This window comes from Balearica regulorum, chromosome 1, assembly GCF_011004875.1.
Source record: "Balearica regulorum gibbericeps isolate bBalReg1 chromosome 1, bBalReg1.pri, whole genome shotgun sequence".
Taxonomy (NCBI): domain Eukaryota; kingdom Metazoa; phylum Chordata; class Aves; order Gruiformes; family Gruidae; genus Balearica; species Balearica regulorum.
In genome coordinates, this window is record NC_046184.1 from 58,191,781 (window position 1) to 58,218,865 (window position 27,085).

At 41.7% G+C, this 27,085-nt stretch overlaps 2 protein-coding genes across 10 annotated transcripts in view; one reads left to right on the forward strand and one right to left on the reverse strand.

Annotated features, from left to right (window-relative positions):
• Window positions 1–7,944, reverse strand: part of NCF4 (neutrophil cytosolic factor 4) — a 56,257-nt gene extending 48,313 nt beyond the window's left edge. The window contains exons 1-2 of the mRNA XM_075753306.1: window positions 6,806–7,944; window positions 1,291–1,362 (exon numbers count right to left, since the gene is read on the reverse strand). The gene's annotated coding sequence lies outside the window, so the exon portion shown is untranslated. The remainder of the gene's footprint in view (window positions 1–1,290; window positions 1,363–6,805) is intronic.
• Window positions 7,945–9,941: 1,997 nt separating this feature from the next.
• On the forward strand, window positions 9,942–23,755 carry IFT27 (intraflagellar transport 27). 9 transcript variants are annotated; one of them, XR_012835547.1, is made up of 10 exons: window positions 9,942–10,085; window positions 13,414–13,493; window positions 14,559–14,618; window positions 15,285–15,344; window positions 16,293–16,410; window positions 16,725–16,834; window positions 17,046–17,265; window positions 17,894–17,946; window positions 20,064–20,667; window positions 23,514–23,755. XR_012835547.1 is itself a non-coding variant. In XM_075753353.1 (7 exons), exons 1-7 carry the CDS (start codon window positions 10,052–10,054, stop codon window positions 17,142–17,144), a joined length of 561 nt encoding a protein of 186 aa, XP_075609468.1. In that variant the 5' UTR covers window positions 9,942–10,051; the 3' UTR covers window positions 17,145–17,305. The 9 variants fall into 9 exon arrangements, 1 of the variants encoding a protein (XP_075609468.1); XR_012835533.1 differs by having other exon boundaries at window positions 17,469–20,667; XR_012835537.1 differs by having other exon boundaries at window positions 17,788–20,667.
• The last annotated feature ends 3,330 nt before the right edge of the window (window positions 23,756–27,085 follow it).

The following is a 27,085-nucleotide window of genomic DNA, read 5'->3' on the forward strand; positions in this document are numbered from 1 at the left end:
ATTACAAAAGTATACAGGGCTACATGAAAAACATTAGGAACCCAGCCACGAATAAAGATCCATATCAACATACAAATCGCTATATCAACAAAGCCCTCTGTAGTCTCTGTCTATTCTTTGAATCTGCAAGGTTTTATATTTTAATGCATCACTGGATGGCATGAAAGCTGAAATTTTATCCAGGGTTTTAACAAAAAATAGCACAATAGAACAAATAGCAAATAAATACAGCCATTAATGAGTCTAAAAATTATTTATAGTACATTATGTGCAATAAAGTAAGTTACAGAAACATTAATGGGGATGTTTTATCGGCATAAAAGTCTGAAGACCCCAATGATTCCTCTATCAGTCTTTCTTCACATTATTCCCCCAATCATTCCTGAACAAGCAACACTGACTGCCTAATTTGGCCTGAAATTTTTCAGCTATATAGTAATGGCTGAGATGAAAAGAAATATCCTTTTACTTTCAAACTGAAAAAGTTACAATATGGGTACCACTTACAATAGGTAGAGACATCTCCAAAATACCATCTTTGCTTTCCATGGTGACAGTACCTGATATTCTAAACATGCATTTGGTCAGTTTATTCAAATATATAACTGGTATATTCAGAAACTATGTAATCAGAATTCTCATAAAATCTGTATTAAACCACCTTTTTTCCTAACTGTATTTTAAATTCAAAGTTCAAATTTCAATATTTCATGCCTCTACTGCTGAAGAAAAAAGAAAAAAAATTCAAGTATGTGTGTAATATAAATAAATCTCTGCCTAAACATAAAATTACTGCTTTATCAATTATCATCAAACTATTACTATTTTTTCGCTGCTGGCTCTTCAATGTTTATATTAGATGCTTACTTTTCCCACCCAAATTCCTTCCAAACCTTCCCCAAATCTTGAATTGTTCCTTTTCCAATTAAGAAAAATTATCAGAATTTTTCTGTTAGGTGGATGTTATCTAGTTGTGGCTCAAAATGCAGCAAACAAATGCACAATAAAACAGAAAATAAAACATTATACATACAATATATTAAGTTATTCACTGTCATATCACTCTCATTTTAATGTCTTTAAGACTGTCACAGAAACTACTGTAAAGACTGAAGAAAGCAGACTTTGCTACAAAATTTAATCAGGCTTTCAGCAGTGTGGATTATAGCACGTTCGACAAATACAAAAAATCCACATACCCTGCAATGTACTATTTCATCAAGAAAGCTGTTTTGATTTTCACATGCATAAGCAAAGTAGCAAAACTAAGTTTCTCCAAGAAACATTTACCTTAAATTTCTTAATTGGCATCTTACATCATCTTCTTTGTCCTGAACAGTAAGTGTTCCACAATTTTCTCCCCTGTTGTAATGCAGTAGAAGTTACAAAAAAACCCAAAACCCAAAGAACCAACAACTCCAGCCATCACGTTGAAGACAAAATTTTAAATAATCAATACATATCCTTTCCTTAGATTCATGGCCACTGGCTTGTAATGAGACACAACTGGATGATTTAAGATATGTAAATTATGTTTACATATACAAAAAAAGACACTACTTGTTCACATTGGTATTATATATTGCTGGGAAAGAAATACAACTCTCTCTCAGCTGCAACTCAAAGGAAGAAGAGCCAAAACCCCAAGTCAGAGACAAACTGTGATTTCCTGACAAATGACATTAGCATTTAACAAAAAGGGTTTGTACCAACAGACCATCACCAACTTTTAAAATTTCTCAGATCACCATTTACCATTACCAAACCCTTAACCAACAAATTCATAATTGTTTATGCTTTAAGGGTCCTGCCAAGCTCTTAATGGAGTTTCATGGATCAGCAATTTTCCACATGTCTTATTTTGGGAATCAATGGACTGGAGGCCATAACACCTGTTCACTTTGCAGAAGCTGAGCTAGGATTTATATTTACAGTCTATCCACCAGTCCCAAGTTCATTACTGCCTAATGTCCTATGATTGCTTCCACTCTTTGTTCAATTCATCAAAGCAAAACTTGTTCGTTTGCTTCTTTTGCCTTTTCTAACTTTGCATCTTTTGGGGGTAAGTAAGGACACTTTTCCATAGTTTCTGAATACTTTGGAAGATTGGAAATACAGTTCATGTTCTCCTTTCCAGCAACACACACATCATTTTATCAAAGCCTCTGTGCTATAGTATCTAAACATTAACAATATTCTGTCTGAAACAGAGTTAATATTGTTATTGAATTAAAAACTACAGCATTGCATAATATTTGCAACAAATTCTGCCTCAACTAAATAACGTCAAAGATTATGAATTTATACAAGGTTCATTGAAGACACAAATTACCCCATAAAATGTTTATTAATGAGTATAAGGCACAAAGTATTTAATTTTACTCTAAAAATCCCAGATTGAGATTTAAGTGGTCAGAGGATAGAGAACTCATTCTTTTATTTATAAAACAATTGCAAGTGAAAGAAAAATTATATGGTATGCATTAACACACAAAAATTCAGCTGTGGTTAGAGCATGTGCTGACATTCTTGTTCTAACACCACCCAGGAACCACGGGTAACACAGACACAAGAGCAGAGGCTTTAGCAGATGCCAATGATTAAAATACCTCCTCTAGGTCCTGGACTCTCTCATTGCTAATGTGTGCTTGAACCTGAGCTGCTGCACCTTCATTCTGAGAGAGTATTTTGGCAGACTCTCTTTTCCAAACAGACACATCCCTTAGAAATCCCAACACTCTCTAGAGCTCCAACATTTAAAACAACTTTTCTCTTAAACAAGAGAGAGCGAAGCCAAATATGTCTAAAGACTGTAGGATCTCCTAATGTGGGATAATTACTTCACAAGGGAGGAAGAACATCTCTGGTTAGTGCTCTTCCGGTTACTAAAGTAACAAAGTTTACCAGAGGTTGTGTACATTTTTAAAGACAGAAGTTAGTATGAAAAGAAATACTAGAGCCTCTTCTGCAGCCACTAGAAAAATAGAAGGGACTCACTGCATGAGCTACAACAATAAATGGGTCAGAAGATCCAAATAAAAATACTGGAAGGCACTTAATAAACATATGGAACATGAACATAAAAAAGATGGTTTTTTCATAAACTCATTCAGTCTTCCACCTAGGAAAATCTAAGTGATAGGATCTTGTCAGTGCCTGAATTAGAATGTCCAACTCATATTGCAATAGTTTTTAATTCTAGGAGATGTTGGTCTGAGCAATTAATGGTTTATGTACAATAATACAGTTGGTTTCACTGGTGTTACAGTGGTACAACATGGGCATTAACAAATGGATACTTAGGCCTTCAGGTGGTAATAACACAGTAACTATCTGTTAATTCCAACTTTGCCACTAGTGCTTCCAGACAGGTCAGAAGAGGTGCAGGACGAGAGGTCAAATGCTTAACCGTTGATTCCTGGAGGGAAGGGCCATGGGTTGGTGAACAGCCAAATGATTCAGAAATATTTTCAGGTTTTGGAAATGTTGCCTGGAAGGCTTTTATAAATTCTAACATTTTAATTGTTAACAAACTCCACTTCCTGCATTTTCACAAGGCAAGGCAGTTTAAAAAATGTATCACTACAAAGACACGAAAATATATAGGTAACAGCAAATTATCAAGCACTTATTCCTGCTTTAATATAAAGAGGAATGAGAATGATGTGGCTGTGCTAATTTTATGCTTCCTTCTGCAGATGAATGAATATTTTCTGTCTTAAAACATTTGCATTCCCCCCCTTAAAGTAATTTTCAATTTTGCTGGATACAGCACAATTGCATCTACTCTTTCAGCTGCAATGGGTTGTTGAAATTGAGCTATTGCCCAGCACCTGCTCTTAGTCAGAGAGCTGAAATCAGAGGTTAGGGGAAAAAAAAAAAAGATTTTATGTCATTGTAATGCAAGTCTCCTTTTAGCTTTGCTGCAGTCAGTGTTCAATTATGTTCTGTAACAATCTCCATTACTAGAGCCAGCGTTTTTCTGTTCCTCTCTGCATGCATTAACTTTCTTGTTCATATGCGATAGCCTTCTTAGCAAAGCAGAGGAGTCTTAAGAGGCATTTGTCCATAGATTTAATGAGCCTACATCTTGGTTGAGGATCTCAGTGTTCAAATGTATCTTCATTTTGAATGCTCCAAAGGAAGATAACTGATATAATTTAAATTATTTCTCACTGAAGGCCTGATAGGTCAAAATTAACCTGAAATTTCATCAAGTCTATTGAATACACAACACACAGCATGTAACAACGAAGGGCTCCCATGTAATTTTTTTTCCTGTTTGTATCCTATTTCTACAAGCTCAGGATCCTTCTCATTCAGAATTTTTATAAGTTCAGTGTGTAGCCCAGATGTTTAAGACTTCATCAGAAGCAGGAACCAAGGTTTCTTCATCTGTAAGAAGAAAGCCACAAAGACTCTGACCAGCAAGGCTCAGCAGCAAATGGGAAGGAAGTAGCTGGTGTGAACAGCTACTGGGAAAGCAGGAGGAGGAACTTTGCTTTTGAAGTAGGTGAGAGCAACAATACATGGACAGAGAGCTCTGAGACAGGGGCCAGAGGGTGAACAACACAGAAATTCAGGGTCTGGGACCTGGAGAAAAGGAAATCCAGAGCAGGAAGGATTGGAGATGATTAGAGGGAGGATTTGAAGAGCTTAGAGCACAAGAGGTTTTATTACAATATAAATACATTATAATAAACTGACCTTGAAAAGAAAGGACATGGATAAGGTGGAAAAGTTTACACCTAAAAATTAACCTGTTATAAAAGTGGAGATGATAGAAAACAGAGTGCTTTAAACTCTTGAAAATCTAATTAAGAGTCTCAAATATTTCTCTTCTCCTTCCTCCATTAAAGCTCCAGGTCCTAGAGTCACATGGTTGCCTCTCAGTTTTCAGAAAGGGGAAAAAAATTCTAGCTGTCATGCCTGCAGAGAAAACCTTGAATACTCAAACCCTAAAAACATAAACAGAATATAAATCTAAATATAACCTTTTATTTTTTAATAAATCTCATTATTTGAATGTAGTCTGTCTTTTTTTAACATAAGATATAGCATTAGTGTAAACCTAGCAGCTGCTTTCTAAGCAGACACCAGCTAGAGATCCAAAAAAAGATTCCCAACCGATATCATCATCATCACCACCACATAATGACTGGCACGCTGCAATTATGGGTAGCTCATTTAAAGATATCATATATTCATATATTCTGTATTTGACAGATTAACCCCTTCCCCATGATGCAGAAGCATACTCAACACTCACCAGCATCTAGTCACCCTATGCACGACTCTGTGCAAAAGAGCACAGACAATGATTGGTCCAACAATAGCATACTCACACCTGAGAAAGGTTCAGGCCACACACAAGGCCACAGCAAGTCCTCAGCCTGTCACAATACTCCCCCTTGCAGAGATCTATACAGCATTAAGACTTTCTGTATGAAGTTCCAGATCCCAGATCAACTATCTATGTCTAATGCTTTGGGGTATATTGCTAAAAACTAAATAAAGATTTAGGTTTTGTCACCATCAGTTTTTCTAGCTTCCATGTGCGAGAACAAACAAAGATTCAAGCTGGAAGTTTTCCAGACATATGCAGAATAATTATTCCCCCAAAACTCTCCTTATCTTTATCCTTGTGGATTTGAATGCATCCTTGAGAAATCTGTCCCTCATTCCATATTCATCAGAAGAGAGGACATAACAGTTACAATTAGCATACTCAAACCAAGTTTATAGCCTTGTTGAGGTACCTACCCTACATCTAATAATTTACCACTTTTCATTGATGCCACAACTGCCATTCATTTCTAACCTCCACTTTCCCAACGTAGTAGATCAGAAACAAATGACAGATATGCCAGATCAGTCAGAAGCACTGTTGTAACTGCCAACAAATCCTTTGGCTGATTCAACCATTTCATAATCATCTTACATTTCAGTGCACCGAGTCTCAGCCAAAAAGCCTTCATATCTGTGTCTCAGTCCCTACCACAAAAGAGCAAAATCTGAAGACCTGGAACTATAATGCTGTTATCAACAGTGATATAGAAAGCATCCAAACTCATACTTCTATGCTAATAGCCCCACTCTGAAGAGAAACAAAAGGCAATTTTGGGGGATGCCAAATGAAGTAGTCCCCAAAATAGATGAAGTTTCTATTTATTGTACTACTTGGGGAAAGTGTAAAGAACAGAAATCTACAATAAAATTTACACATCCGTTCTTGCAGTTTTCAAAGCTCTCCAGACATATCAGTAAACACTTATAGTCCATTCTGTAAGAGTCTATACAGATTTAAAAAGCTGCATGAAGTCTGAATATTCATCCATTTGCAAGATACTTGTGATGTTGTTTTGTCACGCTGTTTCCTTTTAGTAACATCGGATTTAAAAAAGAACTGATGAAACACTTTGTATTTAAGAGATTTCTTACAGAAAAATCTACTAATTCCTTTCCTCAACATTAACACCCTCCTGAAAAGCATTGCTTACTCCAAGAAAAGCTACATTAGTTCCTCAGTAGCTTTTATTAGGCAGCATGTTCAAGTTACAGGTTGTAACCTGCTCAACTCAGAACGTATCTAGAATGTTTGCATCTATACATGAAGAACTATAAAAACAAGTCCTAGGAATATTATTGAATTCTGCCTCACAAAAAAATCACTTTTTAACAGGTATATGTTGGGAAGGAGACGACGAAGTGATTTACATGGGGCCCGACAGAATCTGAAGCACAAGCCACACATCAATCTAAAAGACTGTATGACCTTGGTTTAATCTTCATTGTAAAGCCTTACCTTGCTTCTGAAATTCCTTGCCACTCCTACTGAAGCTGCAGTTCCACCATCGCTGCCTTCTGTGGCCCAATGAAATGCAAGCTGCACATGGACACATGCAGTTTATCTGCCATTTTGTGACCATTGCCTAAAGGAACATGACTTCAAATTTCAGGGTCCCGTGGCTGTCAGGGCAACTTATCCTGCTCACATTAGAGAAAGGGCACTCCCCACTCATAGCAATCTTGCTGTATTTGAGGAAGAAATGAAATGTGTGAATAAAAAGAATGCTTTATTTCTCTTAGCTGGTTTTAACCTAATAAACACTTCTCTAGGGTAAGGACATCATCCTCTGTTGTTGTTTCGTTGTTTGTTCATTTTTGGTTTTTTTTAAATCCACAGGGTTTCTCTTCCCCTCTCCTTCTCACGTATTCAAGATGAGAGAAGCTTCAGTGAGCACAGCTACCAGTATTCCAATTTATTCAGCAGCAACCCCTGTGGACTGCTAACAGCAGACCACAATTCTGCTTGGATTACAAGGTGTAGATAAGTAATTCCATCCTTAATCTATCACTGCTGGTAAGGGAACAACTTTTACCTGCAAGAAGTCAGGCAGAAGAAAAGATTGAGACTGGGGGAAAAATAGCACGGAGCGAAAGGACAGCAGAAATAGAGAGGACACACGTCCATTAAGAGCTCCATGTGCAAGTGCATGCGGAGGTAAGTAGGAAATGAAGGAATGGGATGAAGGACCAGGGTGCTAACAGAAAAGTAGCAAACAGGAGGAGAAAGGAGATATTCTGCTTGGAATCAGGCTCTTTCAATAGCAATGAAAATCTCACTTCCAACATAATCTATGCCTTCTATTACACTGATCCTAGTGTAAAATGGTAGAGATGTTTGAGGCCTCAGTAAATGCTGATGGATACCGCTACATTACAGCCACGATCAATAAATCTCAAGTACATCATAATGGAACCTCAAAGCCTTCGCATACAGACCTGTCAGTAAACTGGGACAATATTACAAATAGACAACAAAGGATAATGCAAAGATTGCAGAAATGGAACAACACAGAGACAAGTGCATTTCTTAGAGGATGGAGTGGAAGACAGAAAAGATGAAAAAGGAGGTAAGCTATTTAGACATAAGTGATGGAGAACATCAATAACTGCACACCTGTTTTATGTGATGGAAGATTCAGGAATGGAAAAGAAAACAGTGAAAGCAGTGATGAGACCTGGGATTAATTTTTCTTTTCCTTTTTAAAGGAACCCCTAGTAGTCACTCCATCACTGTACTTCACTACAGTCATCATCTATCATTAAAGTCTCTGCCCAGTCAGGCTAGAGAAGTCCCTTCTGTATTATCACAGAAACAATGGGGTTTACATCCATATAAAAGACTCCTTTGATTTTGCTATAGGTACTTATTATTTTTATGTTATTTGCTTGTCTGGCTAGATGTCTGGCAGATATATCACCTAGTCCCAAACATGTAAAATGGGTCATTGTTACTAGAAAAGACCAAAAAACGCTGCCTTCTAAGCAGGTACTACATTGAGGTTAAAATAAAACTTGGAAAATTTTCTTTTTGACCAACTCTACTCTTGGAATGTCCAACCTTATAACCCAAATACACATGCATTATTGATTATTCTTTTCTTCCCAAGCTCACTTAGTGCTTTTCACAATAAGCAGATTCTGTGCTCCACAGTAAACCACCTAATGTGTAGCCAAAGTTTATACCCTGAAAAAAGTATTATTTGCTATTGATGACATGCTTTCTACCAGCGTAAGATCTTTCAAAGAGACTGGAAGGAGGGGAAAAAACAGGAAGCCTCACATTCAGCTTTTTCAGCTCTAAGCCAAACCCATTATGTTTGACTGGGACTGCTTAAGGAAGACAGAAATTCAGTTTAAAGATTAAGAATAGGGCACAGAAATAGTTTAAGAGTAGTCAAGGGAGATCTTAGTAAAAATATTTGAAAAAGAAGAAAACCAATTAAGTAAAGGAATCAACCTACTGCAGCGTGAAAGATCACAAAACTAACAAAGAGTAAAAAAGGAACAAAAATCTGAGATACTAACAAGAAAGCAACTAAAAAATTGTGAGCAAGAAGACAAGTCTCTCTGGGAGAACAGTAGTATAGTCAAAAGCAAAAAAATCATCAACTGGAGGAAAGGATAACAGATTAAATTTGACCCAGGTTGAGAAGAAACATTGGTCAACTTCCACACTGGACACATAGGCCTCATAAAGCATCTATTTTAAATACACTGATCCAACCCCCAACCAACATCGTGAAATTCAGATTTGTGGCCAACTTCAAAGCAGCTGCATCAAAGAACAGAGTGGGGCGCAGACAGGAGCAGGGCACTTGCAATTCCTGCTCCAGTATGACTTCACCTCTGAGCCCTGAGGGAAAAGTGACCCAAATCAGAAGACTCCCACAGCCGGTGACAGGACACAGCCCCCTGCCCTCTCCTTGAGGCGGGCCATACACCTCCTACCCCACAACCGGCCCCGCTCCTCAGCCGGCATAAGAGACACCCGCCCGCTGTTAACAGCCAAGCGCGCGCCCTCCCATTAACCACCCGCCCCTGCGCAGAACGGGCGAGGGTTATAGCGCATCCCTGCGCCACAGGACAGGAGAGCCGGGGGCGGGGGGGAGGAGGAGGAGAAAGACGAGGGTCCGATCGCGCGCATGCGCAGAAAGGCACTTAACCAGGCGTGCGAGAGGGCGCTTCAGCACAGATGTCATTCCGTAGGGGCGGAGATGGAGGCTTGTCTCCCTCACTCTCGAGCCCCTGTTGCATAGTTCCTTGTTCGTCACTTTATTATTTTCTGCCCTGTTCCCAGTGGGTTAATTTCGAGTACATAGTACGGTCCCCCGTGTTCTACCCAATAACAAACCGGCTCCTGAAAACATACTTAGTTGCTGGGCAGAAACTCCTCCGTTATCACCGTTACACCACAGCGCCATCCGCTGAGCGCCCTGCCCCGCCTTAGATACTGGAAGGGGCGGGGAGTCGGGTTTGAATGACAGGACTCTTAGTGGGCGGGAAAAGACAAGAGAACCAATGACAACTCCAGGTAGTATTGATGAGCAGGGCTCACAGCCAATCGAGTTGGGCAGGCGATCCCCCATGAAGGAGGCGGGGCGTTCGGTTGCTAGGGCCGCGTTGTTGCTAGGGCCGCGGCGGAGCGTGGCAGCGGCAGCCGCTGCCCTCCTGGCCCGCCACCGCCTTCCCCCGGGCCGGGGCGATGGTGAAGCTCGCTGCCAAGTGCCTCCTGGCAGGTGAGTCCGCCCCGTCCGGTCCCATCCGCCCCGCTGGGGATGGCTCCGTGTGGGTGGGGCGAGGCCAGCAGCGGGGCGGCGCAGGGACGCCCAGGCCCCCTCAGTGAGGAGGGAGCCCCGGGCAGGTGGTGGCAGGCCGCGCCGGGAGGAGGATTCGCTCAACCCCTCCTCAGGGAATCGCCCCGACGGAGAAGAGGTGGGGAAAGAGGCGGCAGGAGAGGGGTGGGTGCCGCAGCTCCCTCGGGACGGGAAGGATGGAAATCCCGTTTGTTGTTACCTACCCTGTGTTCTCTCCCTCCTACGACATGCGAAGAATCAAGAGCTGCATTCAGGGAGGCTGTGTAGTCAGACCAGCTGAAATGCGAGGGCAGGATCTGAAAAATAGAAAAAAAAAAGAGTATTTCTACAGTCTGGAAAAGTGGGCTGAGGATGGGGGAAGTGTGAAGGGAGCAGGGTAGACAACCGAGTCCTGCCTCTTACGGAGGAAAAATTCATGTCAGAAATTGGGATGATTCTGAGTGTGATGGAAAGGCAGAGCCTTACCAAAGAGTAGAAGGACGAAGAATGTGCACTTCACTGAGTCATCTTTTTCCCCAAGCAAACTGGAGGTTAACCTGAAAAAAGTGAGGTGAAGACACCAGTTTATTTAGTCAGGATGGATTGCAGAGGTGTTGAAAGTAAGTACAGCTGACTGTTAACACTGCAGGAAGAAAACTCTCCTTTTTTTTTCCCCTCTACATTGAAGCTCTGTGCAACCTCAGCAAGAAGCACAAATCCATAAAACTTTTGTGTGCAGACAACTCCCAGGTTTAACTCTTTGCTCCAAACCTGTTTTCTTTCAACCAGAATACAATGCTTCCCTTTTTTTAACCTCAGAAGCAGCTAACCATCAACTCGCACAAAGTTAGATGTGATCTTTGGCAAAATGCAAAAGAATTAATCTGTCTCCTGCCTCTGTTGATAGTTACTGTGGACAGCATGAGTATCTTGCCTGTCTTCTAGATTTGAAACTTACACATCGTTTCCAGTTTGGAAGTTTCCAGGTCCCAATGTAGGCTTTGCATAAGTCTTTCAAGTTGAGTTTAGTTTTACCAAAGGTCAATTCCATGACCATTTTAAATTCACATAGGTTTTCTTTGGATGACCCAGTTACGTGCTTAATGCTAATTGGGTCTGGAGCTGCCTTTTCAATTCTGTTCACAACACAAACAGGAAGGTCCTGTCCTATATGTAGTGCTCCTAAGTGCTGCAATAATAGTCATGTATTCTTAAAAATAATAAAATAATGAAGCAGGCCAGGCAAAATAACTTCTCTCTTGCGGAAGAGACCAATATAGTGAAAGAGACATAAGAGATGAGTAACCACAACAACCTAAAGGGAACAAGAAAATGCAATTTCATAGGTAGGAGCAAAAATGTCAGAGATGGAACAGGGAACTCTTGTGTACCTAAGGAAATGGTTATGAAGAATAGAGTGGCTTGCAGTATTGGGAGCTGCACCAAGGTCAAAGAGAATAACAGGGGGAAAGGGCTTTTATTAGCAAAAGAGAGACTATTAACTTGACAATAGAAAGCGATTCCTGTGTTATCTCAAGGGTAATTTAGAGACACACAGTAAAAGCTGTTGTTGTTGAGCTTACTGTGGAGACACTATGAAAAGGTTTTCATTGCAGAGACAGTTGGCAGTAGCAGGCATTTTAGAGACACACTACAGATTCTGGCAGAATAACAGAAATATGGATGGAATAAATACTGTGGTGTGCAATACTGGCAGATGAGACCAAACTAAATGACAAGGGTAAGGAAACTTATTTTGAGAAAGAGTAGTGATGTAATGGACTAAGAGGATGGCAAAGAATAGGAAGAGGGAAAGAACAACTGGGGCTGCCAAACTGAAGAAAGGCAACACATTAGTTAAGAATTTGCACTGGATGCTGCCTGCGCAGTTTGGATCAATGTATGCTTCTCTATCTCATTTTACAAAGACAGATCTAATTGTCTATTGAAATACAGAATAGCTTGCACTCAGAACAGAGTGTTGTCTTCAGCACAAGCTTGAACTGATCAGGGAACAAACAAGCTGACTTACCAGATTTTCCTGTCTAAATATTATGAGCTCAACTCATCTCAAAGTAAGCAAGCATGCTAAAAATCTTTAAACAAGAACTACATTTGTTTAATGCATCTAGGAGCAATTATCACTATCCAAAACACCCTTCCTCCTCTATGATATTATGTGAGCAGATAGTTTTCCCAATTTCCTTCAAAACACCATCTAGGAAGCTGTAATAGGGTTGAAATATACCCCTTTCTGGGTTTATGAACTAGGTAACATAAAAGACTTGCATTCCAGGCTTGGCTGTTGTGAGTGTTTCTTTAACGGTAAAGCTAGAACCACTGAGGTATTTAAGTCCTGGTTCCTGTCCTTTGAACTATTCAGGCTAGTGAGACAATATGTGAAGACAGGATAAGCCTTTTGGGAACATTAAGTTAAATCTTTGTTTTGCAAGGATTATGATATTTTTCATGGAGTGGTATGGGCATATGTGAATTCTGCAGTTCTCTGCCATTGCTTTGGATCTTACAGAGTTTTGTAACAGCAGGCCAAAGCAGGCAGCTGCCAGGTTTGCCTGAAGTGTTGTGTAAGCCATACCAGAAAGCCTTGGCTTTAGAAAAGCAAAAAATAAAGCCTCTTGGTTTTCCTTCCATGTATGGATGAATCAGCAGGCTCTTTCTCTCCAGCCAAGTGACATTTGCTTCTGTTATGGCCAGGATGCAACTAATGAGCCACCAGCAGCTTTGAGTCACCAAGAGTTGCTCTCTTAGCAGGGTCAGCAAGAAGAGTTTATCGAGGAATGTTACCAGCTTAAGCAGCTTGGTAATATAAATGACCTGACTCTTCCCTAAATTCAGTATGTAACAAGGATTTGAATTTGGGCAAATGGGTAATCTAAGGAGAGGAAATAGTCTCCTATGCAGCCGAGTCTCCCTTTTCACATTGTGGTTTTCTCTACATGGTAACATATCTGGGAAATTTTAATTCTTAGGTAAAGACTATAGGGTAGACATGAATTTTAAAGAAACAGCAGTTCCACCCTGCTCTGGGTCATTCATAAAGCAGAAATCTGATCTCATCACCAGTATGCATAATGGCAATATTTGTTTCTTCACATGGGTATTACCTTTTAGATTGTTTTATGCTTCTTGTGATAGTTGTATTCAGAGTTATAGCATCCAAGCTTTTATAGCATGTGATAGTAACAGAACCAAGGGAAAATAAGATTCTCTAAGATGAAACAAAAATCTTTTCTGTTTTTTGGTTTTGCAGGAGATCCAGCTGTGGGGAAGAGCGCTTTAGCCCAGATGTTCCGCAATGATGGGGCTCATTTTCAGAAGAACTACACACTGGTAAGCATACGGCAGGCTCAAACTGATATCTGACATTTTTCTAAGTTGCATGAGAAAACTAAGAAGGTCTAAAACAAAATAAATAATATGATTTTAAGTTGAGGCATTCAAGGTGGAGTCTTACAGGGTTTTCTTTCTCTTACACCCTAGATTCTGAAGAGAAACCATTTAATATTCTGTAAGTCTTTACATTATGTGGGTGCTGGTTTTGAAACTTAATGCAGAGTAATTTCGTTAATGTTATAATTTTCCTGCTGAACCAATGTTTTCACAAGCTTTAGTGGTGTTAGAGAGCTTCCCCCTTTAGGGAGTGCTCTATGAAAAAGCATTGCTGAAGGAGAAAGCTTTTAATTCCAGCTATTAGATGTGCGTGTGGACAGTGCGCTTATCACTATGCAAACACGAAGATGTGCTGCATAGCCCCAAGATAATTATAATCTAGAGAAACTGTTCCCAGATGAAGAGGATACAGTTTGTAGTCTTTCAGTGTGAGAATCAATGGTGATGACTAATCAGAAGCAGGATAAAAATAAAAGTAAATATAAGTAAAGTAAAAAAAAGAAAATATGAATGTGGAGGAAAAAAACCCTAAAATATGTTTATTCATTGAAATAAAGATGGAAACCAGAAGTTAAGGATAGAAATAGAACAAACAAACAAGCTACAAAGCAAAATGAGATAAAAGGTGGAAGAGGCACAAATAACCTCAGTCCCATATGTTAGCTGATCACATGGTTGGCGCAAAACGTTCTAAGGCACGCTTTAAAGCAGCAGTGTGATAGTGAACGTAGCCCTGCTGATTTCAGCTAATACCCTTAGTTGTATATAAGCAAATCTCTGGACATTGGTTCTTCTCTGTCTTTTTTCCCCTTCAGAGCAAATCTATGTGGCTTTGACATGTAGGTGGGAGTATGTTAGGAGAGCTATGAGGAGTTCCCAGCTGTCTATGTTCGATAGAATTGTAATGATTCACAAGAATTGCCTCAATCCAATGCATAGTTACTATGCAGTCAGATAGGCTCTTAAAACTCTTCTGATCCTTGTTTTGCTGATTCTTCTTGACAGACAACGGGCATAGAACTGTTGGTGAAGGCTGTATCAGTTCCAGAGACAAGTGATAGTGTGGTGAGTTTTTCTGTGACATAAATTGGGTCAGAAAGAGGCATCCAGAGCTCAAACCTCACTTCAGTCTCATTCTGGTGGAAGATTGCTCTGCATGTTCATAAGGCCATTAAGTTGCATTAAGGAAATGAGGCTGATCATGTACAATTCCTGATACTCCGGGGGTAGTTTAATCTTAAAAATATAAATTTTACATACTTGTATTCAACATGACATTTTAAACAAAAGCTGTTGCCAGCTTTGTTAGGATGCTGTTCTGTCTTCTAGGGCACTCAGGTTTAGTTCATATTTCTCAGAACTACAGAAGCTGGAACTTATCTATTTTTTCTTAATGCCTTACACTCCCACTAGTGAAATGTGGAACGTGTGTATAATTTTGTATAAATAGTGCAGGTTACTGTCCCACTCCACATATTCTCTTTCCAGTAGGCATGGAAAACAGACTTGGGGCCTTGGAGGTAACCCTTTTATGGGTTATACATGAAAAATAGCTATTTCTTTTCTCATGCTACCTGGAGTATTCTCAGTGCAGGAAACTTGTCCCTTAGGGACATGACACTGCTGTACTGAACAAAATGCAGGAGTTACAAATTCCAGTATTTACTTCAAAAACTTTTCCTTACACTGCGTTTTTCCTGGTAAGATCCTTTTTTCTGCTTCTGCTTTCAGGAATTCTTCATTTTTGACTCTGCAGGAAAAGATCTATTTTCTGAAATGCTGGAGAAACTGGTAAGTCTTATGTAACAGTCCTCTTCTTCCAAAGAAGTGCTTTTGCTTTGAAGATCTGAACTCTCCAGTCTGGCAGATGTAGCAAACTTTGTCTTTAGTGTAAATGGGAGCAATTACCTCAGTTGCCAATGCATCCTGTTCTACCTCTCTAAAACTTGTACTAGAAGAAATACTTTCCAGAGGAAGTAAGTCAGATAGTCATTCAGTTTTCTTACAAAAGAAATAGGGATGTTTAACTGAGAATCACCGTGTACTTTTGGTTAAAGTTATTTTTATTTCTTAGAAAAACATCTATTTTGCTGCTACTCCAACAGTGGGGGTTTTTTGTGTTATAGTAATGTGTTTGATCCGACAGGACTCATTCTTGTCCTTGAGCATAGTACTGCCCTTGATTTTTTTCCTTCACACATTTGTGTCCCTCCCTGTACAGTTCTCCATTGTATTATCTCATTTTGAGACAGAGGATCAATTAATTGATGCAAGGTTTCATAAGATGACTAAGTCAACCTAATGGTTCATTGCTCTACAAGAGGCAATTCCATTTTTGCTCTTGCACTAGGTCTGATTTGCAAGCAATGCCTCTAGAAGCTGGCTCAGCTGCTCAAACTGGAAGAAAACCTTTATACTTTTTTCTCTCGGATTAATTTTGTGCTGATTCAGCATGAAGAATCGGCTTCCCCAGGGATCAGATGAAAGCCAGAGCCGATCCAAGTAAAGGAGCAGGACCATGCAGACAGGAATGGGCAAAAAGAGCAAGACCACCTTTCCCAGTGCCAGCTATCCATTTAGTCAGCTCAACCGAAATGTGAAACCTCAGCCAGGGCATAGGATTCCTGTATGTTAGGCCTTTTATTTTTGTCTTAGCATCTGTGTTTGCTGTGTTTACAGACTGGCTGTTGACCACATCAGTTTCATTAGAGCTGACAATGTTCCTTTCTTGCTGTGCAGTGGGAGCAACCCGATGTCCTGTGCCTTGTGTATGATGTCACTAATGAGCAATCTTTCAACAACTGTGCTAAGTGGTTGGAGAAGGTGAAGGCTCAAGCAGTTGGAGTGCACATCCCAGGTAAGAAATGGGTGAGATTCTTGTTATCTGCTCCCCGTGTTGTGTGACAGCAGTTGTTCCTGTTGAAATGTAGCAAAGAGCATTTATTTTAAGCCAGGGGCAGGCATGGCTTCCTCCAACTCATTTGCTTTTATCACAAATCAGATAAGGCATGAATATGTTTCCTTTGTGGAACCTTTTCTAGGTAGTTGTAGACTGTTCTCCACGCCTCGAACTTTTTCAGCCACTTTTACAAATGTTCCAGCATTTCTTGCTAACAAGTCAGCGTTTCTGGGTGGTTGTTTTTGCTTTGTTTCATGCTTTTTTTTCTGTAGGTGTCTTAGTGGGGAATAAAACAGACCTGGTTGGTCGTCGAGTTGTGGAGCAGAAACAAGCACAGGAGTGGGCTCAGAAACATGGCCTGGAATACTGTGAGATGTCAGTGGTGAGTATCTGCTCTTTTCACCATCTGTGGAAGTGAGTATTTGTAAAGTTATCATCTCTTTCAGGTAAAGAAAGATAATCGGGGGCTCTCTTCCACTTGTTTGTGGTCTACCTCACCCTCAGTTTTAATCTGTCTTTTGTGAAGCAGTAAGAGCAGAAATAGTCAAATGCGTATTCCATCTGTCATTCACAACTTTCTTATTTCTTTACAGAAGGAGATGAAAAATTTTGAGGCCCCTTTCCGCATCCTGGCAAAGTCATTCCACCAACTGTACAAAGAGAAAGTGGAAACTTTTCACTCACTAGCTTGAGGGCCGTGACTGGGATGACTTATTTATCCTCTAAGCGTCTTCTAGTGCCCAGAATCCTGCAGGATGAAATACAGAGAGAAGGAAAAAGATGAGCTATTTGCTTCTTCATGGTCATCTTCTGGTAATTCAAAATAAACTAGAAATAAGCAAGTGGAAAGACACTCTTCTGAAGTTGCTACCTCAGCATTCCTTTCATGTCCTCTAACTTGGTTCTCTGCTCACTGAAAGTCTGCTAGGTTGAAGGAGGCGGGGAGTAAAAGGGGAGGGCAGAACGGAAATTGCCAGCTCTTTGCTTTGATATTGTCTTGTCTCTTGTCTGAATAGACTTCCTGCTGCTACAAGCAGGGATTTAGAGGTTTCGAGAAGGAGAGAGGAAGCTGACAGGATATTTTTCAACTTAAGCAACCCAGTCTTGATACATATGTTGCAGGGCAGGAGTGGTTTGGCCCGGCCACTTGAAAAGCATTTTTGGTAGGAGGCCTATGCCCTAAAATCAACACATGGGGACTGAGATGTGTGGGGACCAAGCTGGATTTAGGTGTGTTTCTAGAAGTGCCCGGAGCAGAGACCTGTTTTAACAGTGTTACCCTTATCAGTTGTAGGACTGATATGCTGATGACTAATATGTGTTTCTGACTTACAGAATCTGGTTGTTTTCTTCAACGTGGCTCACTTGCACTGCCTGGTAGGAACTCTCTTGCATCTGTACCGCTGTCACTTGGTAACGCAGTGCCCTCTGCTGGTCCCAGGTCACAAGATTTCACAAGAAGCTGCCTCTTGAAGTGAGCAGGACTTCCTACAGGCACGTCCAAATTGGCCTTTCTGCAAAACGGGGTCAGATAGCAAGAATACTTCTTTTATTCTAAAGACAAGTCCAAAATTTAAAACAAATTATCTTTTCTTCTTCAAGTCATTGTCATCTTATGTGGTTTTGTGTCATTTTTCTTTTTGTCCGCTGAACTTGGCAGTACCATGTTCTCGTTAGGTTCAGTTCTCAATCCCTTACTAGAATCAAAGTCCTCTTTGTTGTTAAACTTTCTCTGCTTGTCCTTGAATTTTGGATTAAAGACCACGATTCTGATGTCGCTAGTGGAAACAGGAGTCAGGAAATGAAAGACAATCTGGCTGAGTTACTCTGACTCAGCCATATCTGGCTGGAAGTTTTGTGTCGGAAAAGGTGAAAGCCTAGAGACAACTGGTCTTTTGCGTGGAGTACTGATGTTGCATATGTGAGAGCCTATTTGCTAAGGCAGTATGTGAAAGCATCCATGGTAAGGTACTGCCTTGTCACTGAGCCTAACACCAAGGAGTTCAAAACTGTAACCTTTCTATTCTCTCAGATTATGTTAGCCGCCCTTGGGCAAGGTAAGCTGAATTCTGTGGAGAGTAAGCACTGAGTGATTTTTCAGGCAGGCTTTTCAGGAATCTGTGTTTCAAGACTTTTATACTTGCATTTTATAACCATTTTTATGCCCAGTGCTAGGAAAAGTACATTGGATTGAACATAAGAAATATGGCTGCAGATGTTGTAGCTGAGTTTATGAAGCACTTCAAGAATCTGGAGAAGCAGCTGGGCTCATTTCACTGGCAACAGTGTGTTGATGCTGGGAATTAGCTGGGGACCATGAATACCAGCTAAAGAGGTTGAGCAGGAGCTCAGCCCACAAGAAAAGAAAATGAATAGATTCTTTTGCTAGAAGTCACCTCAAAAAATGACAGAACCAGCTGGGAAAGCTCTTGCTTCTTCCAAAGAAGGAAGGACTCCTCCATGGGCTGAGGGTAACTAGAAGACTCACTAGACTCAATTAGATTAGCATTACTGACATTTGTATCTTACATGGGTTGTCTTGTTAATCCTGAGGGATGTCTGTTGATTTACATGGGCTGAGTAGAGTCTTGCCTGCAGGTGCTCATACCTCTAACTATTAATAATAAAAGTTATTTTGGATGCTGTGCTGATCTAGTTAAAGAATTAAAGAAGGTTGGTTTTGATTTGGTAGCTTATTTCACCCTGGTTCTATTGATGATGTGATTACAACACAAGACAGATATTTTTCATATTGAAAATAGCATGCCAGGTGTGTGTGCCACCTGTGACGTGGTGCATAGGGGGGATGAACACCTCAGGAATGGGTGATGGAATGAATCCTATGCAATCTTTAACCGAGGAATTCAATCTCTTTGCACCAGAAGGACCTCCCATAACTTCAAATAAACAGTCTAAATGCACCAGTAAGATGAAGATTGGTGAATGCTGTTTTATTAAATGAATGGAAAAGCTGGAGGATCTCATTAAGGGAATGCTTGCAGTGGTGATTTGTGATTTATAGGGAAGCTGCTTTTGAGAGGTTAGTGAAGAAAAATGCATCCCATGCAGGGAAAGATATATTGCCTGAGAGAGGAAATGTATGATCTAATTAGCTAGCAGTAGGGATTCACCCACTGCCCCTTTCCCTCTTTCCACAGGCCATGACTAGAATTAGAAAAGAGGTTGTGTCTAAAGCATGTTGCCGAACTTCCTTTTTACAGGACTATTTCAAGCACTAATGTAGACACAATTTAATGTCCTTCAAAATGGTATGTTTGACAATAGCCATTTCAGTCCTTCTGAATGCATTTTAAAAGCATAATATATTGTCCTTCCTGGCTAATGTGCTATATAATACCAGCATGATGCAGGGGATGCTTGTTGCTATTTTCCTAGCTTATTTGTGACCTTGGTTGTAGAAGCTAGTAGTGAAGAGTGGGTAAAGAACATGGGAGCCAGATATAGGAAGGCTGTGGAAAATAGTTTTGTGTCTGTGTGAAGGAGTTTAGGGTGGTGAGTAGGTGTGCTGGACAAGGAGGATGAGTAAGTGTCTGAAGCTGTTATTAAGTTTCTCTTAGTGTGTTCAGTAACTGCTGCTGTCACATCTGTAGGGTGAAGATGCATGTTTGCTGCTTACAGCCTTAGCATCACTCTGAATTACAAACACCGTGGAGAACAGTGGGAGGAAGGCAGAAGGCCTGTCTGCTGACCAGGAAGCTTGTTGTCTTCTTACAGCTCCCCTACTTTGTCCAACTGTGTAGTGCTCTAGGTGCTCAGCATGGGTGTTTACAAACCAGAAAAGACCCAGCTCAACCAGAACTGAAATTTCAAAAGAAGGAGGAGGAAACAACCAGGCCTTTAACTGTTTTTAAGAGATACGTAGTCCTTCTTTTTTCTGCTTGCTTGATTAGAAAAAAAAATTCTTTCCTCCTTGGCATCCCTCCTTCCTACCTTTCCTTTGGTCCTCATGATTCTGCTGCACAGAATCCCTGTTATACTTGCGCCCTGCTTTACTTAGCTTGATACATCACCAGCTGATTTTTTTTTATCCTTCTAATTTCTGCATTATCTATTCCCAAGGCTGCAAGACATCTCTTCTTAGAGAGACTAATAGACGAAAGAAAACAAAAGTGGAATTTTTAGTCAAATTGTCTTGGAAGAAAGAACCTTAAGAAGCTGACTGACATTCTGAAATCTTACTGGAAATTCATTTGTGTAAAGTTGTCATATTAAAGATGCTTTAATGGTTTTATTTTGTCTTGCCAGACACATTCTACTGTGTAGTGAAATGCAGGATGTAAAATTCCAGAAAGATCAGGTTTTATTGTGGGAGTTAATAGGAGTTTCAAAGCTGATCATACCGTGATAAGATTTGTTCAGTCTTAACAAGGGAGTGGTCACTGCTGCTCATAATAAAGCATTAAACATACTGAAATGGGGCTGTCAGAACAGTTTCTTCTAGAGATTTGTTCATTTTAGAGACTTAAAACTTAAGAAAGGACATCTTTCAGAAAACCAATCTGATAAATGACACCATTTGGTCCAGGGTTATTTCTGATATAACTTCAGTGACTTAAAGGGCTGGATTTAGTCTTTTATGCCAATTGAATCCCCTGGGTAAGCTTCATTTCTTTACCCGCTATACATCTTGGACCGATCTGACCTGATAGCAAAAGACACATGATGTTGTTGAAAATTAAATACTGCCTTGGGGCAGAAGGGTAAACTGTGTGGCCTCCTGAGGTCCTCCCAGCAATACTTTCTATAATTCTGTTAGATTAAGTGGGGAAAGAAGTAGCATGGAAAGCACAAAACAGGCTAAGTCGTAAACTAGCAATTAAACTGGGAGCTAGGCTGGGCTACAGCAGAAAACGTACAATCTATCCCAATTAAGAGCTGTATCTCAAGAGAAACCAGGAGCCTGACGCAGGTGCTGACAGTAGGGAAAACACTGCATTTCTGCTCTGTAGGCAGCGACTGCTTTCTACTGGTGCTTACACAGATCCATGGGGGTCCATACCTCACTCAAGACTCTGTTCTGCTTTTAATAATTACTGTATCTATGATGTTCAGGTGGCAACTGCTTGCAGTTGTTGTCTCATCTGCCTGTATAAAGCCAGCAGTGTGATGGCAGATTATCTGCTAGTAGGAGGAAGGCATTCCTATTCTTGACACCATCTGTAATAGGATCCCCCTCTCCCCATGCATTCCCAGTCCTTCTTTTTCTATCTCATATCCACTTCTAGATGGAGAGTATCCACCTGTGCTTGTTCTTAGGAAGTAATTTTTCCATCTTGCAGATGGTATTCCATGGAAGCTGAGGCTAAGGTACTTCTAGGACCTTCTGCAGCAGAGGTGGAGTCTGAGCAGGAGCTCTTCAAGAGCCATGTTGGCCCTTGCAACATCTCAGCCTAAGGGCATATCATCTCTCTGCTTCTCGCATCCTATTTCCTCCTCCTGCTGTCATCTTGCCTTGAGAACAATGTCTTCTGTGCCAGTTGCCCTTGGCTCTGCTGACCCGGAACAGCAATGCTTGGGGGAGGGAGAAAGAAGCAAGCTACTCAATTTCTAGTCTTTTCAGGGCTCTTTAGGTGTTGTGACTCCTTGTTGAAGTTATCTGAGAGATGGGGATGTTGCTCAGTCTAGAGTGTAATTTCCTGGCAGGAGACCCCCAGCTGAGTCCTGGCAGCCGCATCTTGGCTCTTCAGAGCTTGCCGCAGTGTAACTTTCACAGGCAGTGGCTGTTCTCATTCTGACTTGGAGTTTTTGTTTGTTGTTGGTTTGTTTGGTTTTTTTACTCCTTGGGGGTCTTTCTCTCATTCTTCTGTCACGGCTTCACATATTTCCTCCCCTAGAGCTGTTTGTCAAGAGAAGCCTGGAATTGCTCTCTTTCCTGGTCTCTGAGATCAAATCCAAATCTGGCAATGTTTAAAAGGGAAATGTGACAGACCCTACATGTCAAGCTGGGGTCAGGGATGGGGTCAGTTTGATGAGTTTCCCTCCAGCCAGATATGCATCAATTGGAGAAATGTGGAGCCTGTAATCTTTCTGCACAAGTACTGGAAAAATACACTATACGAGGACTTTGAGTTAGGGAATGTGAGCAGAGTAGGTATATAGGCAGAACTGATCAGCAGCTGTGTCCCAAACACGGGAAATGCAGGAGCAGTAGGGGAGTAGGAATATGTAGGAAAGAGTGGGGTTTATATCCCTTCATGAAGTGCCCAAAGTATTTGCTGAGGCAGAGTGGGAGGGTTGGAATTAGGGATGGGAAGACCTAAGGCTTTTCCTGGCTTGTAGAATGATGTATGGAAATAAAGTGGGAGGAGAAGTAATTTTTGCATAAGCCATTGAGAGAAAATGAGGATACAGAGTAGAGCTGGATGACGCTGCAGGTGGGAGGGCAGGTGGTAAGAATAAATAACTGAACAGAGATTTTCAGGGCCAAGATCTCGGGGCTGTAGTCAGTTTGGGGAATTCAGAGCCATGATGAGTAAGGTCAGTAGTAGCCATCAGTTTAGGTTCAAGATGTAGGGCCTGCGTTAGAACAAGGCAGGACGAGTTAAAGTCTGCTTGACAGGGTTGACGCTGGGGTTTGATAGGGCAATAGCGAGAATCGGGAATGATAAGCCTAGGAGTAGTGTGGGGAGATAAGAACAGCAAGCTGTGATGCTGTGAGGAGCAGAGGCTGGAGACAGCATATCCAGGTGAGACCAGAAGAAATAGAGTAGGTAAGCTAAGGACACTCTCAGACTAAAAGGGTGGAAAAGTGTGAAGAGATGCTGGAAATTCAGACTGAGTACAGTTCTTCCAAGGGGATTTCTAAGTGGAGGGAAATAGGCGCCCACAATGTTACCCACACATCTTTGTATCATTCGAAACACAAATTAGTTCCAGCTCTATCTCTATTTTCTGTTGCCAAAAAAGTGAAGTGATCTATTTGCTTAAGCCTTTTTTTTTTTTTTTTTTTTTTTTTTTTTTCCTGAGGAGGGAGGGAACAACACATAAACTTATGCCTAATTGTGCTGCAGCATCCTGAATTGTTATGTTAATCTCTTCAGGGAATGGAAAGAGAGCCTGCACCTCACCTAACCGAGCAGAAGTGCCCCCTACAACTTGAGCATTGACATCTCACAACAAAAACTTCATGATCAGTTCATACAGCAGACGACCTCCTCAGAATATCAATATTTAACCTCAAAAATAGAAGAATGCAATGTGTGTGAGGTCAATGTAAAGCAGATAGAAATCACTCTGTTCATGAATAAAATTACTTACAATAAAAAATGCTTTCAGCTCTACATGTGAGGAATTTCTTTTTTTGTATTGGTTTCCCTTCTCTGCTTTTGCTAATTTATTTTGATTCCTGTGAAGCATCACTTTTTCTTGGTCTAACAGTTGTGCGTGGCCATCGTGTGCTATTTCTAGGGCTTTGTTTTTGTGATGTTGGGTGGCTTCAGCTTGGGGACTGTGAAACTGGAAGTTTTGAAATTCCGGTTGCAGTTGAAGCATCAGTCATAAAATCTGCTTGTAAGGACAGCAGAGCAGAGTATCTAGGAAAGATGTCTTACAGGGTTAAGATAATGCTTTTCAGTGCTATTGTCAGCAGAGAGATGTCAGGCTGCAATAAACGTGAAAATGTTAGATGGAGAAGGAATGCTGGTGCGTTTGGAAATGGTAACTAGTGTGGGTTTCTTGTAGCTGAGGTAAATGCAGAGGAAAGGCTGCTGCGAGTGTCTGGATGGAGATGTCTGGGGAGGTAGTGGAGGAGGCAAAGGAGAATGTCATGAAACTGGGTAAGGGCAGGAGGACAGTTCTGGTATGAGCAAAAGGAGAGTAATGCAGAGTAATCCCTGCAATTGTGATATACCTCCCATACCAACAGCCCTCCCCATTATCCTACGACCACTTAGATCCTCCCCTGTACTTTTTTTTTTCTAGGGTTATAAGCTGCCATCAGGAAAAAACCACCAGTCTTTCTATCCACTACCACACTCTCCTACCCCTCTCCTCTCCATCTGATACTAGGGTAGAGCTTGTGCCTTGTGCGGCTGGCTAGCTCTGGCACGAAACTGGACTGGTATAGGAGCAAGAGAGCTGTGCCCATGTTGGTTGTGTGTCTCTGCGCGGGTGAGGGGCATCCGAGGCAGGAACCCTTTCCTCCTTTTATCAGACTGCGCTCATTTATTATACCATCTGTTTTCCCAGTGCCGGAGATGATGCTGGGGATATGTGACTTGGGGCACTCAGGCAGAAACTGGCCTGCACAAGGCCGGCCATGTGTTTGCCTCCTAGCAATGCAGCGGTCAGCAGCAAATTCTTTGCTACCGCCTCCTCTCAGTATGGGAGAGAGCAAGCGTGGGCCTGGGTGTGTAGGAGACACAAAGAGATGAAATGTGCAAGGGAGGGGGTTAGGGGGAGAAGGGGAGAGAGGTGGACTGGGGTACATGTGTATCAGTGGGAGAGAACTGTGGGAAGGAGGGACAGACAGACAGATGGGCAGAGTGAGGGAGAAGGGAAGAGGAATGGATTGTAGAGAGGGAAAGACAGAAGGATTGGGTGGGGGGTAGACCAAAAAATGGACTGGCTGAGGGACAGCGAGAGAAAGGCTGTGAAGCAAGGAGAGACTGGCAGATTTGGCAGGTGTGTGGTGTGGAGATAGATGGATAGTCTGTGGGAGAGAGAAGTGTGTCAGCTAGGTACTACACTAATAGGTAAGTGGATAACTACAGAAATGGAGATAAAGTGTGTTTGTGTGTGTAGGTGTTTATATAGGCCTGTGTAAGGAGATGAATGAAAGACAGGAAGAAGAGCCATAAGGAAAGAGGAGAGAGAAAGCAGAGGAACAAAAGAGCAAGGCTAGAGATGAACCGTGGGGAAAGGAAAGGCGTGGGAAGAAAGGCAAGGCAGCCCTCAGAGTGCAAATCAGAACTGGGATCAGGCAGGGGGGAAGAAGGGGGTTCATATGGGAAGAAGGGGGACTAAGAGCACTGGTGTGTGGGGCTGCGGTTTTCTTATTGGGACCTGAGAGACGACGTAGGGCAGAGATCAGAGCATAATTCCCCAGTACTAAACAGAAGCATTTTTATGTATGCAGGGCTTGCTGCCAGTACACAGAGAGACCCAGTGGACCGGGGAGTGTAAATGCCACTGTGCTAGTGCAGACTGTTTCCTGCCTGCTGAACTGCAATGTGTACCTGAGCATTTGCAACCTGTGGACTGGCTGTTTCCAGTGTACCTGCTTGACTGGTAGGAGCTGTTTAAGATGGCAGCTCAGGCATTTATTTATCTTTTTCTTCCCCCTCCTCATTTTCCTCACAGTGTACTCTCAATGGAAAAGGAGACATGAAAAAACATGCCCAAATTCACAGGCACCTTCTTAATTCTTCCGCCTCATCTCATAGACACCACCTTGCTTTGCTGCCTGACTTGACCTCCCCTCCTTCCCTTTGTCCAGTTCTTTTCTCTCTTTTCTTCTGTCTTTTTTCATCTCCTTCTTTCTCTCTTCCTTCAACTTTCTATCATTTAAAATTTTTACTCTTCCTTGCAGCTCCATCCCCCTTTCTCTGTTGTGTTCTAGACTCTTGGTTTACATGCCTTCTCTTGTTGTTGCAGCTTATTCCTTCTGGTTGCCCTGTTTCTTTTCTTCTGCTTCTTTTTATCTCTCCCTGATTCCTCTGTCTCCTTCTGTCTGTGCCTGTCTGCCTGCTTTCTCTCACTCACTGTCTGTCTCTCTTGAACTGGGTTGTGAATTCTGTTGGCATCAGAGCGGGACAAACTGTAAAACCAAGGTTCCCGGAGGGCCAGGTTGTGATCATTTTATTTTTACAATGTCCTTGGATGTGTAAAGGTGTTTGTTTGAGGGGGAGGAGCAGTGCATGTGCTCCATGTGGGAGAAGAGAGAGGAGCGCAGGCCAGAACAAATGAAATTTATAACTAATATAGGTCACTTGCAGAGAAGAGTCCCAACGGTCTGTGAAACAGAGAAGTGGTTTGTCGCTTCAGACTGGCGACTGGAAAGACGGCAACTGAATAGTTTTATGTAAAAGACACAAGCAACCTGGAAAAGTGTCCTGTCAAAGAATGCAGTAATGGTGAGCATGGGAGGAGGACCAGCTCTGCACAGGGGACTGCTCATCTTCCAGCCACCCCTTTAACCCAGGGAATAACTAGCCTGAGATTCCCTTTACCCGCTCTGAGCTGCCTTCTCCTGTGCACGATCCTGTGTCCCTGATACGGAGGGGGGAGCACGGCTGAGCTACGCTTCCTTGTGCCCCATTCCAGACTTGCTCACTGTGTCAAAGCAGACAGCAAACGAATCAGATGATAAGCACAAAGGAGAACCATACCCCCACACCCTTGGAAGATGGGCTGGAGTGTTTGGCCAGCCTCTACTGGGGTCTGTGCTGCCAAGGAGACCCACGTAGCCAGCCGAGAGGCATCGTCAAGGCCCTGAGCCGGGTCTGGTGGAGCTGGATGAGCCAAGTGCACTGCTGGGAATTGCTTTTCTCTGCAGCAGACTTCTCACTTCCCATGATGTGCCACAGTATAAGTAAACTCTGCTTTCAGACTATTCCTGGAAGTTTTTACAAGTGGTCAGAGGCTGCAGTGAATGACTGAAAGTGGCAAATCC